Genomic DNA, 15,734 nt, shown 5'->3' on the forward strand with positions numbered 1-15,734 from the left:
TATCTATCTATCTATCTATCTATCTATCTATCTCAGACATGTCAAACACAAGGCCCGGGGGCCAGATCCGGCCCGCGAAATGGTTTCATGTGGCCCGCGAAGCCATCCTGGAAACAGTGAGGGAACAGCCCCCACTGCCTTGGCCCTGGCCCAGAGACCCTCCTTATGCCAAAGACCCCCAGATCTGTCCCACTCCTGCCCAGGCCCCCATAGGCACCCTTGATTCCAACGATGTAGAGCTGGCCACGCCCACCCAGTAGGCCATACACACTCTAGCCACACCCACCCAGTAGGCCACACCCACCCTGGCCATATCCACCCAGGCCCCCTGAGGGCAACCGCAATACTGATGCGGCCCTCAATGAAATTGAGTTTGACACCCCTGATCTATCTCATATACATATGCTGCCCATCTCACTGTTGCAGCGACTTTGGCCAGCTTACAGCAGAATAAAAAGAGAAAAAAGTAACCCCAAACAATTACAACTTAAGAAAGATTAAACGAAGACTGAAAACCAGGAGGACAGGCAATGTGGGGTGGGGACCTTTCCTCTATCCTGGCAGCCACCCAACTGGGGCAAGCAGTGATGCAGCAGAGGATCCAAGGGGGGTCCTGGGCTCCCCTCCAACTCACTGGCAGCGAAGACCTCCTTCTCCACCAGGCCGTCGTTCTCCACACTGTCCACAGACAGCCAGTCGTTCACTAGGAAGTGGTAGCTCTTGTAGATTTGCAAGTCCCTGACAATGACATGCTGCAGAAACCAAGCTGGGTTGAGTCCTGAAAAGCAGAAGGAGAGACGGTTTAGCTGGGCCGTTTTCTGAGTCCTCTTTCTATCACCACGCTTGGGAAATGGCCACTAAGAACATCTGCCTCCTCTCCTCCCCCCTTCCCCCCCGCCGAGCAGCTTTGCAAGCTGGGAATTCTCCCTTTATCGTTCAGGCAGCGTTAACAAGTCAAGCTAGGGCTAAGCCAGAACTATTCACTTGTTCCCTAAGGCAGTGGTCCCCAACCTTTCTGGCTTTGCAGACCAGCGGTGTGGGGAGGGAGGACGAGGAGAGAGGATGGTCTCAACGCTGCTAACATCGGTTGTTCTTGCTTTGACAACAGATGGAAATGCAGCCATTTTCTCCATGCTTTAGAATTAGTTGATGCTGGGAGGGGGGATGGGGATGAGAGTCCAGCTAGTCGTAACAATAATAACTCAGCCGTGGGAGCCCAAGGACATTGGGCCCAGAGCTGATAGTGTTTTGGCAGGCTGGAGAGCTGGGGAGGAAGCCCGTGGTTCAAGCTAACTGGGGAAAGTGATTTATGACTGTTTATTGGAGGTGGGAATTGTACTTTGTTACTTTGTATCCAGGGGGAGAGGAATTTAGTTTTGGGGTTCAACTATGTGGTGCCGATACTTTGTTTCCCGAATAAAAGATTCTTTAAGGTAAACAATGCCTCGAAGTTCTTTTGAAGGGTTTCATCTGTCGGAACCATGACATAATTAATTAATTGATTAATTGATTGATTGATTGATTGATTTATATACCGCCCTTCTCCCGAAGGACTCAGGGCGGTGTACAGGGCAATTAAAATACAGCATACAAAAGTTAAAATAGATTAAATTAAATTTAGCCTCAAACAAATAAATTAAATTATAAAATGTAAGACCCCAATCCCTCAGTCCAGGCCGGCAAGCTCAAATAACCAGGTTTTCAGGTCACGGCGAAAAGAGCGAAGGTCGGGAGCCATCCGGAGATCAACAGGCAATTGATTCCAGAGGGCTGGCGCGCCCACAGAGAATGCTCTCCCCCTGGGGGCCGCCAGCAGGCACTCCCTGACCGACGGCACCCTGAGGAGACCCTCTCTGTGGGAGCGCAAAACTATCCCCAAAATTTTTACCTATCCACCAAGGTCCAGTCACTGTCCTTAGAGTCGAGGGATAGACCGACAAAGATTCGGGGAAGATCTCAACATGGAAAAGGAAGGGGCGCCCGAGACCTGCACCCCGGCAGTGGCTGCTGCCTCAGAGGGGGGAGCACAGGTCAGCGCACCAGCAGAGAAGGAATCTTTTCAGGTCTCCCAGGTGGGGGCAAGACACAAGCCACGAGGACAGCTGATCTGGTTGTCAGATTGGACTTTACCCAGTGGAGACTCCAGACACCTTGAGATGGCCTTGCCACAATCAAGTACTTCGAAGGCGGACGAGGTCGAGCTGCAAAGAGGGGCTTCTCGCAAATCGCGTTCCCTGGACGGATGGAGAGCCACGAAATCAACTACCGCTGAGGACTCTGGTGAGTGGAAGTACCTGTCTGCAGTCCATAGTCAATCAGTGAAGTTGGTGGAGAGATTTGAGGAGCTAGAGCTGAGAAGTGGGGAACAACCCTCCCATTCTCCATACATGATCGATCATGATGATCGGTGGGGCAGCCACCACCTCATGCCGAGGGGAAGCCCCAGCCCCACCTGTGCAGGACAAGCGGCTTCCCCATCCACGAAGCCTCCAGCCCTGTGGAGAGGGAAAGCCCGAGTCGTTGCTCCAAACACAGCAGCCCGGATTGCCGTCGCCCCTCCAGAAGCCCAGATCACTGCTGGCGGGACAAGAGCCTGAGCCGTCACCGGGACAGCCGAAACCCGGACCGACGTGCCTACTGGCCACCCATCCCAAGGCCTCTACAGCAATGGGGGATGCCACAGCACCCACAGCAGGGAGGCCAAGAGCCGCTGGCAGTGCAGCAAAAGCATTGGGGTGCAGCCCCTGAATGTGCAGCAGCAGCTGGGGACCTTGCAGAACCGCGGATAATACAGCTGCCAGGACAACAGCTGCCGTTGGTGCAGCAACAGCTGGGGGGTGGCAACAGCCCCTGAACGTGCAACAGCCACTGGGAGGCCTGTAGCAACTGGGAGCAACAGTGGGGAGGCCAGCAACCACTGGGAATGCAGGCGCATTGGGGAGCCCAGCAACCACTGATGGCGCCGCCCCTTTAGAGCAACTTTTGATGGAGGCCCAGAGAAGCTGATTTTCTTCCTCAACCAGGTGCGTTCCCACATGAACCACTGCATCTATTTCTACTTGAACCCAGCCGCTATGGTCAACATGGTTGCATCCAACTTGGAAGGGGAAGCATCTGTGTGGCTGAACAATTTATACAATGAGCAAGCATCTGAGTTGGGGGACCTCCACCTCTTCCTCCTAGGACTGAGAGTAAGGTTCGAGGACCTATGCATTGCCCTCAAAGCGGAGGAGCAAATCCATAAGATAAGACAAGCTGGCAGGCCTGCACTGGAATATGTGCGAGTTTCTCAAGATAGCCGGCCGAATAGAGAGGTGGCCCTAGCAATCCCTAGTTCATCACTTCAAGGAGGGACTGGATGACCACCTCTCCCAGGCTTGCGTCTATCAATTGCAAGGATTGTACCAGCCAGCAGTAAGACTGGACCTCCAGCTTGTCCGCTATAAGAAGCCACCACCACAAGAAGCCGGGCCAAGGCCAGATCAACCCAAACAGCAACCACCACCCCGAAAGCCTCCAACTGCCGCAACCATTGAAAACCCCGAGCCACCTGCAGGCCCATCGATCAAATGCTTCAGATGTGGACAACAGGGACATCGAGCAGCGAGTCCCTTACCCTCAGCAGCAGAATAGACCAGGACCACCAGCGAGGAAGAAACCAGCCCTGCAGGCAGCAAAAGAGAAATCCAACTGGATCACACAGGAACCTGTTGCCCAAGTCACATCGCCCACGCAGGAGAGTGCCGAGGTCCAAACCGGACCTGCCGCCACTCTGCCCTCCTACGACAGCGACAATGAAGGAGAGAACGACCCGATGGTGAGTCGACCCATTCCACCTTTTTCTCTGCCTGCCAAGCTGGGGCACAGGTAGATCTGAAAGTACTAGTGGACTCAGGATGCTCCCGGTGAATTATTAGCTTGCCACTTGCCCTGAAAATGGGCATACGAGCAAGGCTGCTCTCCAAACCCGCGAGGTTTGAGCAAGCCGATGGCTCCCTAATGGGAGGAACTTTAGTCACGCAATTGACTGAACCCATAGGCTTAGAAAGAGGTGAGCACTGAGAGTTCATTTGCTTCATGGTGGCTCTGAAAATGACTGAGGCCATGATCCTAGGGCTAGCCTGGTTACACAAATGGAAGCCGTTTATCTGGTGGGAGAAGGGAATGAGAACTGTGAGATTACCTATAGGACCCAAGCCCCCCCTTAACTCGGCTGATGTTACCGGAGGACTTAGCCCTTCTAACAAGCTAGCGAAAACAGCTGCTCTGCTTCAACCAGGCGAGCCACTCATCCCCAGCGAGTACCAGGATTTAGCAGAGGTGTTTAGTGAAAAAGAATGCGACACCCTGCCTCCCCACCAGCCTGATGATTTCTCTATCGAACTGTTACCGGGAGCCAAATTCCCACGACCGAGGATGTACAACATGTCCCCCTCGAAATGGAGGAAATGCAGCAGTATGTGGACAAGAACCTAGCAAGAGGATTTATTGAATGGGCTAAATCTCAGGTGGGAGCACCGGTATTATTTAAAGAAAAAAAGACAGATCACTTCGTCTCTGTGTGGACTATAAAAGATTAAACGCTGTGAGCGTGGAAAAGAAACACCCACTCCCCCTCCTGAAGGACTTACTAACCCACATGGCAAAGGGGAGTTTCTTCACTAGGCATATTACCAAGTGAGGATAAAGGACGGAGATGAATGAAAGTGTGCTTTTAACTGTCCCATGGGGAGCTACCAATTTAAAGTCATGCTGTTTGGACTGCAGGGAGCTCCAGCTGTCTTCATGAAGCTGATCAATCAGGTACTATATGATCATTTATACAAAGGGGTTTTGGTGTATCTTGATGATATGCTTATATATGGCATATGGCTGACCACATAAAACTAGCGAGAGAAGTACTAAAGAAACTGTTGAATGCCAAACTTTATGTTAAGCTATCCAAGTGTGAGTTTCACCAGACCCGACTAGATTATCTTGGCTACAGAATTTCCAGGGAGGGCATTGAAATGGACCTGACCAAAGTGACAGCCGTAATTGAATGGCAGTCCCCAAAAACTTGCAAACAGCTCCAGAGCTTTCTGGGTTTCACCAACTTTTACCACCAGTTCATCCCCTCCTTTGCTGAAATTGCTTTACCCCTTAAGGACTTACTGAAAATAGGCAAAGAGGGAAGAAAGCCGTGACCGGGCCAGCCACTAGCATGGACTATGAACTGTCAAACTGCTTTTTGCGGTCGAACCAGTCTGAAAGCATCCTTGTCCAGGGAAGCCCTTTGTGATTCAAGCCAATGCCAGCGACGTGGCCATTGGAGCTGTGCTATTGCAAAAGAACCAGAATGGGATCCTACAACCCTGTGCCTACACCTCGAAAAAATTCACTGAGTGAGAGAGGAGGTGGGCTGTGTGGGAGAAGGAAGCCTTTGCGATTCATTGGGCTCTATTAAATTGGCGACACTATCTAGAGGGGAGCAAGGTGCCTTTCGAGGTATGGACTGATCACAAAAACCTAGAAGCACTGAAAACTCCCTGCAAATTGTCCCAGAAACAAGTACAAGGGGCACAATTCTTCAACCGTTTTAACTTCACCCTAAAGTACATACCAGAAGGAAAAAACTTTTTAGCTGATGCTTTATCCAGACTGCCCCAATACAAGAGCCAGCATGAAGAGGTTAATGAAGCAATTATTTCCACTCCACAAACTGCTTCTCAACTCACGCCGCGCAGAGTCCCACCTTTGAGAGCCCCAAACCCTGATGACCCTGGGGCAAAGAAAATAAAACAAGAGCTCCTCACTGACCAATGGTTCAAGGACAATCAAACCTCCCTAACATGCAGGGATGGTTTGGCTTACAAAGGGTGAAAGTTGTACTTGCCCCAAACCCTCCGCCTCAAACCCTCCAGCACGGCCATGATGTAAAACAAGCTGGACACTTTGGATATTTAAAAACACTACATCTCATCTGCCGGCAATTTTGGTGGCCGGGTTTGAAACGGGACGTAGAGAACTATGTCCAGAGTTGTGCTGTATGTGCCACCATGAAAAGAATTCCGGAGAAACCCTCTGGGCTATTACAACCGGTGGCGGACCTTTCCCTGAAAGTAGGGGAAATACAGTCATGTGGACTGTGATAAATCTGTTTTCAAAACAGGCTCGCTTCATTGCCTGCAAAGGATTCCCGTCCACCCAGCGACTAACCAAGATGTTTCTGAAACACATCTACAGTTTGCAAGGTGCACCAAAACGAGTAATCTCAGACCAGGGGGTGCAGTTTACAGCCAAGTTTTGGAGACGTTTTCTTAAGCTAATTGAGTCATCTCAAGGACTATCGTTGGCTTTTCACCCGTCTACCAATGGGGCGGCTGAATCTGAGAACTCAATGGTGGAGCAGTATCTCCGATGCTATGTGAATTATCAACAGACAAACTGGACTGACCTCCTCTCTTTTGCAGAGGTGGCTTACAATAACTCTGTTCACAGTAGCACCGGTTTCACACCTTTCAAAGTGGCCACAGGAAAAGAGTTCAGCCCAATACCTGAATATCCTCAGGGGCCCTCTGCTTCCCAAACTCTTGATCAGTGGGTGAGGGTGTGGGAAAAAGTCTGGAAAGCCATGAAAACTGCTTTGAAAAAGGCTTCTGAGACATATGAAAAGCAGACAGATAAAAAAGGGCTCCTCAAAGGACATTCCAAGTTGGGGAAAAGGTTTATTTGTCCACAAAATATTTATGGCTTAAGTTACCTAGTAAGAAGTCAGGACCAAAGTACTTAGGACCCTTTCCCATTGTAAGGATCATTAACCCGGTCACGGTAGAATTAAAACTTCCCAGACTCTTAGGGAAAGTCTACCCTGTGTTCCATTGTAGCCTGCTGAAATCTTTTCGGGATTCCACCTTAAGACCTTCCCCTAAGAAGGCACCTCTGACCCCTCGTGGTGGCAGGACAAGCTCACTATGAAGTGAAGCATATTCTTGATTCTAGATTTTTTAAAGGGAAATTGCAGTACTTAGTGCAATAGAAGGGATATCCATTGTCAGAAGCCACCTGGGTGAAATCTAGCGATGTAAAAGCTGACAGACTCATTAATAGGTTCTATAAGGAACACCCTAACAAACCAAGAGGCAACCCCTAGCCTGTGATTTTGTTTGCATTACAGGATTTGTCCTTTTTGTAAGGAGGGCCGGATGTCAACACTGCTAACATTGGATGTTCTTGCTTTGACAACAGATGAAAATGCAGCCATTTTCTCCATGCTTTAGAATTAGTTGATGCTGGGAGGGGGGATAGGGATGAGAGTCCAGCTAGTCATAACAATAATAACTGAGCCATAGGAGCCCAAGGACATTGGGCCCAGAGCTGATAGAGTTTTGTTGGGCTGGAGAACTGGGGAGGATGCCCGCGCTTCAAGCTAGTTGAGGAATATGATTTATGACTGTTTATTGGAGGTGGGAATTGTACTTTGTTACTTTGTATCCAGGGAAGAGGAATTTAGGTTTTGGATTCAACTATGTAGTGCCGATACTTTGTTTCCCAAATAAAATATTCTTTAAGGTAAACAATGCCTCGAAGTTCTTTTGAAGGGTTTCATCTGTTGGAACCATGACAGATGGTTCAGTGAAAGCAGTGGGTGATCATGCTCGTGCAGCTCTATTTACACAAGCATCAGGCACCCGTGCCAGCTCCTTGAGCAAAAGGAACTCACCTGCCTCTTGCATGGCCCAGTTCTGAACAGACCGTGGCCCACTACTGGGCCATTGCCGGGGGGGAGGGGTTGGGGATTCCTCTTGTAAGGGTCACTTGAACAGTGAGATAGGCAGCATATAAATTTAACAATAAACAAATAAATAATACATAAATAAATTCTAGGTTTCAACTTATGGAAAAAGCCAAAAGGGAAAAAGTCACTCTGATGCTGAATTTGCACAGTAATCTTAGCAAAAAGGGGCTAAATGTCAGCATGCCATGGGAGCCCAGCTATTTCTCAGCAAGTTGTGTGAATTAGGTCAATATGTTAAGCTGACTTGTTTGGGCATCATGCGACACTCAAACACAGCCACTGTCTTAGTTAACTTGGTCTAGGGACTTGGCAGACCATGTGGGAACATGGAGGAGAGGTAGACAAGATTAAAGGCGGTCTGCAAAGTAGAGGAATGCATGTATATTGGCAGATGGGAAGCTACACCACCTTTGAGACAAACATTTATCATAGTAAATTCAAAAGACCGATGAAAAGCAGAGATTCCTTGCCCTTGTTTTCATGGTGAATCATAAGTTCTGTACTCTCGCTGCCCAGCTAACCTCAACACCCTGTTGCATTTACTCACCTTTATTGTCATGCCAGATCCGGATCTTCCACACCCTGCCCAGGTTCCGCTCTGTGGCAATCTGGAAGATGTCGAGACTGTTGCGGCGAAAGGCGTTCTCATCATCCAGATGTCTGTGCCCAGATTTGCTATCCGTCCCATACAAAGTGATCCCCACATGGGCTGTGGTCCCTGGAAGGAAGGAAGGAAGGAAGGAAGGAAGGAAGGAAGGAAGGAAGGAAGGAAGGAAGGAAGGAAGGAAGGAAGGAAAGCTTAAATTGCGATTCTCTTCCTGAAGAGCTTTAGCGGAGCACCTTATAATGTACACTGGGGTCCTGGATCTGCCACTTGAATCAGGATTTGAAGCCTGGCAGTTGGAACACAGCTGGGGCTCTGCTCTCCTAATCACAAAACCATCACCATGGAAAATATTGCAATCATCCTGATTTTTACTTACCACCTCAGTTCAAAGTTCTTCAAGCAGATGGAGAACGTGATGGAAATAATAAATAAATCTTAACTATTTCATATACCTTTCATGTCAATATCATTCGTTTATGCACATATACACACACAAGCAAACAAAACCCCAAAATACACAACAGGTGTGAAAACCGCAGCCCTGGAGTTGTTGAAAGCTGAGCAGCCAGCCCAATACTTATGTCGCTTGGTGGTCTCAAAGAATTTAGCAGAATGGGAATCTCAGCTTTCACTTCTAAATCCCAACATAGCATTCCAGTGTAATGTCGAAAGGTTGAATCATGGCAACTGGACCAAACTTTGTTAATCTTGAGACGTTTCTTTGCTCATCCAAGCAGCTTCATCAGTCAGAGTAAAGCTACTTAGGCAGAGAGTCAAGAGAATTGTTGGAATGTAACAACTCTTGCCAAACCAACTTCAGGGATTTCTCCCCAAAATGGCTTGCCATATGTCAGTGAAGACTTCAATCATCCAGGCCAAAGGTGTCTAAAGGCTGACCTATGGCTACGGGACCAAAATGTGTTAATCTGAGACGTTTGGTTGCTCATCCAAGTCGAAACTAAGTGCTGAATAGAAGAGAGGGCAGTCAAAAATTGTGTCAGATCTGCCATCAACCTTACTTCACTTTGATGGCATCCTGCCATGAAAAGGGGGCGGGAGGGGAATATAGGGAGGGGAGATGAGAGGTGCCAACAGTTGAAAGATCCATGGACACCGGCACGGGAACGGAATGCAAATGCCCACCAAAGAGGCGCCAAACTTTAGGACTGTTACCAAAATACCTAGTTTGAGTATCATCGGACATTAACAAAGTCACCAAGGGAGGAGGGCCTGGGAGAAGGGAATAGCACTGGGTTTACATGGGAAAACTCAGATCTGGCTTTGCTTACGTTGTAACTACTTGGGTTTAGTCAAACGTATACATGTATGTATGCATGTATGACCATTTGCTCATGAGAGATTTTCTCCTTGGATATCACAAGGCTATCAGCAAGGGTTTAGTTCTTTTTTTTATTAAGACAAAAATAAGAGCTTACATCAGCTCCAAATGCTGTTGACAGCAGATGTAAGACGGCAGACCTTTTAATGTTTTTCTTCTGCCAACCTAAAACTAAAGTCAATAGAAAGTCTCATTTCCCATCACAACAGCTGTTGGCAGCTGCATAGTTTATTTAAGAGAAAAACAAGCCATTCCACAGCTATGGGACAATCACTTCAGAACGTTACAAAACTATGAATAAGCTGTCGAATTTGCCAGACATGCTCCCCAAGCTGGTGTGAAACAAATTCTAGGCTGCATTAAAAAAGACTCAAGATCATGTTAAGTGTTAGTACTGCTTGATAATACCACACTTGGAATACCGCATCCAGTTTTGGTCGCCACATTATATAAAAGTTGTTGAGACTCTGGAAAGAGTGCAGAGAAGAGCAACAAAGATAATTAGGGGGTTGGAGGCTAAAACATATGAAGAACGGTTGCAGGAACTGGGTATGTCTAGTCTAATGAAGAGAAGGACGAGGGGTGACATGACAGCAGTGTTCCTATATTTGAGGGGGTGCCACAAGGAAGAGGGGGTCAACTTACTCCCCAAACCACCTGAAGGCAGGACAAGTAGCAACAGATGGAAACTAATCAGGGAGAGAAGCAACCTGGAATTAAGGAGAAACTTCCTGACAGTGAGGACAATCAACCAGTGGAACAACCTGCCTCCAGAAGTTGTGGGTGCTCCATCACTGGAAGCTTTTAAGAAGAGACTGGGCAGTCACTTCTCTGAAACAATATAGGGTCTCCTGCTTGAGCAGGGGGTTGGACTAGAAGACCTTTAAGGTCCCTTCCAACTTTGTTATTCTGTTATTCTGTCAAATCTTGGGCCTGATGGTCTCGTTTCAAAGCCTGTGGGTGATACTTGGGCTAATTTAAGAAAAGAGACGGTATAGGGATCGCTCCCCAGGAGCTTGCTCCTGGACAAAAATTATTTGCCAGACAATTCAGAGGTATTTTTCTTTTTTTACTTTGGCAAATAAAAGGAATCTACTTTTCTACGGGGCAGTTCCCTTGCAGGATCACGTTGCAGGAACATTGGAGCAGCAACTGCCTCATTTGTGTGAGCCGGGACTGTTGCCTCTCCAAACAGGAGCGCCGGATCCAATATTCATTATCTTGCCAATGTTCTAATGGGAGGGATATTTGTTCTGGAGGTTTTCCCACAGACGATGCCTTAACAGCTGCCAGATGTTCCCCATTCTGCCCTTGCTTACTGGACTCCGGGACGTAGAGCTAGAGAGAGGAGGGACTTTTCCAGCCTTCGGATATGCAGATTGCAGCTATGGCATCCTCCAGACAGCCCAGGCCGAAGTCGAGAGTTGGCCATTATGTGCCAGAAAATCTGGAGGCCATCCTGTCAAGCAGGACTCGCCTCAAGCTCTTTGGCATTTGCCGCAACTAAAAGTAATACTTTCACTCATAACTCTCAAAGTTCTTCTTCAACAAGATTTATTGAGATGGATGGAGTAAAAATTTTAACAACTAAACTATTTCCAGTTTTGACACAAGTTTTGAAACCACCCAGAGTTTCTGAGAATTGGGTGGCAGTATTATTACTAATTTATCCCCCAACTCATTCGGGTGGAGTCTGCCTTTGTAGTCAGCAAGCAAGTACCAACAATTTAGTACAGTGATGGTGAACCTTTTAGAGACCGAGTACCCCAAAACTTCTGTCCCGTCCCTCACCCACCCACAGGGTCACCCACCGCCTCCACAGCCTGCCCCAGATTGCCCAGGCAGCCCATCAGCATCCTCCACCTGCACCCCGCAGCATCATCTGCATGCGATGGGGCACGAGTGCCGTGTCTTGTTCCCGCTGCCCGGCTGCCATGACCTTGGCTACTCAGGGGTGATTCTCCTCCGGGGGGGACTGATGGTGAGGAGGGGGCCACGGGGGGAGGCGGGGCTGGGGTGATGGCACGCGTGCCCACAGAGAGGGCTCTGAGTGCTGCCTCTGGCATGTGTGCCGTAGGTTCGCCACCACTGACTTAGTTGGTGGCTGTTTACAAAACCACCTCCTAAGTCCTTATCAGTCCATGATTGGACTGGGACATCTGGTTTAGCTCGGGGGTATTGCAAAAACACAAAATAAATGTCAAAAGCCTTTGGTTTTGCCCATTGCTGCAATGTGACCCCACAGTCCATGTCCGTGCAGCCTTCTGGCTGGAAACCCACACCATGACCTGCAGCTGAGAAGAAGGGTGCCCAGTCTGGAATAAAGGGAGGGATGTGCCAAGTGGGCTTCATTGGGGAGTGGCATTTTAACATTTTATTTGGGGTTAGCCAGGTAAAAAAGAGGCAGGGCTTCAATCATGCAGACAAGGTCTTGACATCTTCCCCCCACAGCTGCTCCTCCAGTGATTTTGTCATTATTATTTTTTTGCTTGAGTTTGTACATACTATTAATAAAGAGTGGACTTATAAATTGGCAAACCACTCTATGGTTGTAAGAAAAAGACAGCCCTGCCCCCGAGGGATGGGCAGAGAATGGGGCTCTAGGGTAGCCCCCCCCCCTCCCATGACATGGGAAGGAATCTGGCCTCATTCCCAAGGAAGGCTGATCTGCATTTCTCAAGGCCTAACCCAGCAGTCGTTAAGAGGGTCACAGATACTAACCTGACCCTTTGCCCCAGCCTGTCTTCACCAAGATTTCATATTGGTACAGCCCATTCTTCCCACAGAAGGGGATCGAGCCCACACGGCTGATATCGATCAGATCCAATTTGTGCACAATCACAGCTGCCATGGAGTAGGTCACCAGACAGACAGCACAAGTCAGCAGAACGATGTAGTTGAGCCCGGGGCCTGGAGGCTGAAAGAAAGGTAGCACGTACTTCAGAGAACGGTGACTTCCTGCTACTTATCAGGTCGACTTTCAGCCAGTGCTTAATCCACATTTCAGATGAATTTGGGCAGTAACAAATCTGAGTACATCTACCCAGGAACCTACATATATTACCACCATTTTTTTAAAAAAGGAACAATTTAATTGTACGATGGACTACTGTATCCTTTGAATATTTTCAGGATGTCCAATAATGTATTGTTAATTTCCTCCATATTGATAATCATATGCAGCCTAGAAATGAGGTTGCAGAATGAAGGGTGAGGAATGCAGACAATCCTTGACTTACAACAGATCATGTAGTGACCATTCAAAGTTACAACGGCAGTGAAAAAAGTGACGTATGGCCATTTTTCAGATGACTGTTGCATCCCAATGGTCATGTGATCAAAATTCTGACACGTGGCAACTCATATTTATGGCCGCTTGCAGCGTCCAAGGGTCACGTGATCACATCTTGCAACCTTCTAACAAGCAAAGTCAATGGGGAAGCCAGATTCTAGTACAACTATGTTACTAACTTATCAACTGCAGTGATTCACTTAAAAACTGTGGCAAGAAAGGTCGTTAAATGGGGCAAAGTTCGCCTGTTTCACTTTGCAACAGAAAGTTTGGGGTCAATTGTGGTCTTAAGGCAACAGAGGGGAGAAGGGATGGTAAAGGGAGTGAGGGATGCAGAGGACCCTTGTAACTTCTTCGAGTGCTTGTAAGGATCTAGCTCAGCCAAGCCGCCCAAGAAAGCAGAACTCTTGAAACAGGCGTTGTCTGAAAAGGAACTTTGATTAGGGGCTGGTGACAGCAGGGAATCAAGGCGAGATCTGAGAGAAAAACCCGCAAAGCGATCTGTTAAAAGTAGCATTCAATACTCCTCCCACCAGTGTCCCAGTGTTCATCTGAATCCCAGCCATTCCACATTGGGCATCATGCTCTGGTAACCGGTGGTCTTTCCGGAGGGCTCCTCCAGGTCTTTTTCAGGTTCAATTTCTCCTGGCTCCGAGCGCAAACTGCCTCTCAGATAAGGGAGAGACAGTCCACCCCCTGGGGGAAGGGCAACCAAGCAGACAGTGCAAAGCATTCCCCCAAACTCCCCCCTCCCAACGGAATGGCAGGCTCCAATGAAAAGCCACAAACTGAAATAAAAGGAGAGACTACATCTTTGGAGCCTGACAGTGCACAAAAGTGATCCATTCAGAGGATCTGGAGGAGTTTGGGCTGAAATGTTATAGAAGGGAGCATGGACAGGACAGGCATTTGCACACTCCTTGCTCCTCCATGGGTTCCAAATATCCCCACAATCGGGGAGAAGCAGGCCCAACTCTGGAACGAAGCAGAAAGTAAAGGCATGGGGAGGGCGCAGCAGTTTGCACATTACAGCTCTTCCAAATAGCAGAGGATAGATATGAAGGACCCTCCCTGCCCACTGGGCCAGCCACCGAAGCTGCTTAAGGACATCAACGAAAGGAGGAAGGACCCCCTTCAGTGGGCCAAAGGCCACAAAGCAGTGGTTGAGGGTCCCACCTCCAAAGGAAGGCCATCAGCAAGCCTTGCTAGGCATCCCAAGAGCTGTGGAAGTCCAGGTCTTCAAGCAAACCCTTGTGAATAAGGGGAGGTGATGCTGCTCCCAAATGGCGCTGCGTTGGGCTTAATATCTGATTATCTTATAGTACCCAGTGACCATATTTTCTGGGGGGAAATAAAGGACCAATCTAACAAAGGGGGAAATCTGAAAAAAGTTCATAAGGATAATTTTTTTTTTAATTTAAAAATGTTTATGATTTTGTTTTAGAAAGGAAAATTCACGAGCAAAAAAACAACTTCTACAAGAAGCATATTCTGATAGAACTATCTAAAATCAAACAATGTATGTAAATTTATTTTAAAAACAATTCAATTTCCATCTTTTTCACATGAATGCAAAGAACCATGCATTAAGTAGTACCATTTCTGTGGTAAAAGTTAAGTGATCGAAATGCAGGAGAAAGGGTCTTGAAAAATAAAGAAATTTAAAAGGCAGCTTTCTGAAATAAAGGGCTGTCTTTTGTAATCAAGACAGATGGCCACCGTGCTTATAGGCTTGGCCCCTAAGCTGTTTCTGCTGACGTGACCGGATGGAGAAATTTGTGGCTGTGTCCCCCATTGCACAGGCAAGAGGAGAAGTGAGCTTCTTTCACCCAAAAATAACAACAGCCGCCGCCAAGGTACAACAAATTAAAAACAGTGTCCACCAAAGCTCCACGGCTCAACTCACCGGCTTGATGAACTGCACCGAGTGCGAGGGGACGAAGAGGCTTGCCCCAAAAGCAGTCAGGTGCTGGGTTAAGCACACAGCCTTCTCCGGGGTGGCCCCCTCCAAGGGAGCCATGCCCTCCGTCTTCCAACGGGCCTCTTCCTCGTTGAAATACTGGCACAGGGAGCTGTACAGACCCAGAGTCACCTCCACAGGGGACCAGACGAAATGGTTGGTGATGTTCAAGTGATGTTCCTTCACTGTGTCTGCAATCCTAAACCAGGGAGGGAAGATGTGAGTGGGAGGGGAGGGCAGGAGGCCACAGCCTTGCTCAGCCAGCCGGTCCTGCTGGTGGCCACGGGGCGCACTTGGAGCCACTTCTCCAGCAGGCAGGCTGCGGTGGGCAGCAAGCTTCCTTGTCCGCCAGTCTTTTGCTTCCAGGCATCCCCTGCGTTGGCCATCGATGACCTCACAGCACTAGAAAAGTGCACCACTCAAGGTGTCCCCTTGCTCCCTGGGAACCGGGCCCTCCCCCTCTGGCCCCAGAGGTCCCACTCACCCTGGGGGGACAAAGATGGTGTAGCGCCGTGGGTCTCCCTGTGGCCCCTCCTTCATGTCCTCCAGCGAGATCTCCTTGGAGGCTGTGCAGTTGCGCTTTGGGGATTCAGGGGGTTGGAAGAGACAGACGGCAAGAAACGGTTCCTTTTCCCGGGAGATGTAACGATCTGGCCGTGGGAAGGGGCGGAGAGGAGACATGGGTGGGTTCCAGCTAAGAGAGGGGCTTCCATGCCGCCCTCCGGCATTAACAACACACCATTTATTTATTTATTTTAT

General features: G+C 48.6%; 1 protein-coding gene across 1 annotated transcript in view; it reads right to left on the reverse strand.

Moving 5' to 3' along the window:
* Positions 1-15,734, reverse strand: part of PKD1 (polycystin 1, transient receptor potential channel interacting) — a gene marked incomplete at its 5' end in the record, with an annotated part of 165,510 nt that overhangs the window by 30,611 nt on the left and 119,165 nt on the right. Inside the window, 5 exons of the mRNA XM_083373148.1 lie at positions 635-778; positions 8,325-8,495; positions 12,445-12,640; positions 14,922-15,174; positions 15,460-15,625. Coding sequence (XP_083229274.1) covers positions 635-778; positions 8,325-8,495; positions 12,445-12,640; positions 14,922-15,174; positions 15,460-15,625 — 930 coding nt within the window. The remainder of the gene's footprint in view (positions 1-634; positions 779-8,324; positions 8,496-12,444; positions 12,641-14,921; positions 15,175-15,459; positions 15,626-15,734) is intronic.

The sequence above is a fragment of the Vipera ursinii genome (assembly GCF_947247035.1).
Source record: "Vipera ursinii genome assembly, chromosome: 13".
In the NCBI taxonomy this organism is placed as follows: Eukaryota; Metazoa; Chordata; class Lepidosauria; order Squamata; family Viperidae; genus Vipera; species Vipera ursinii.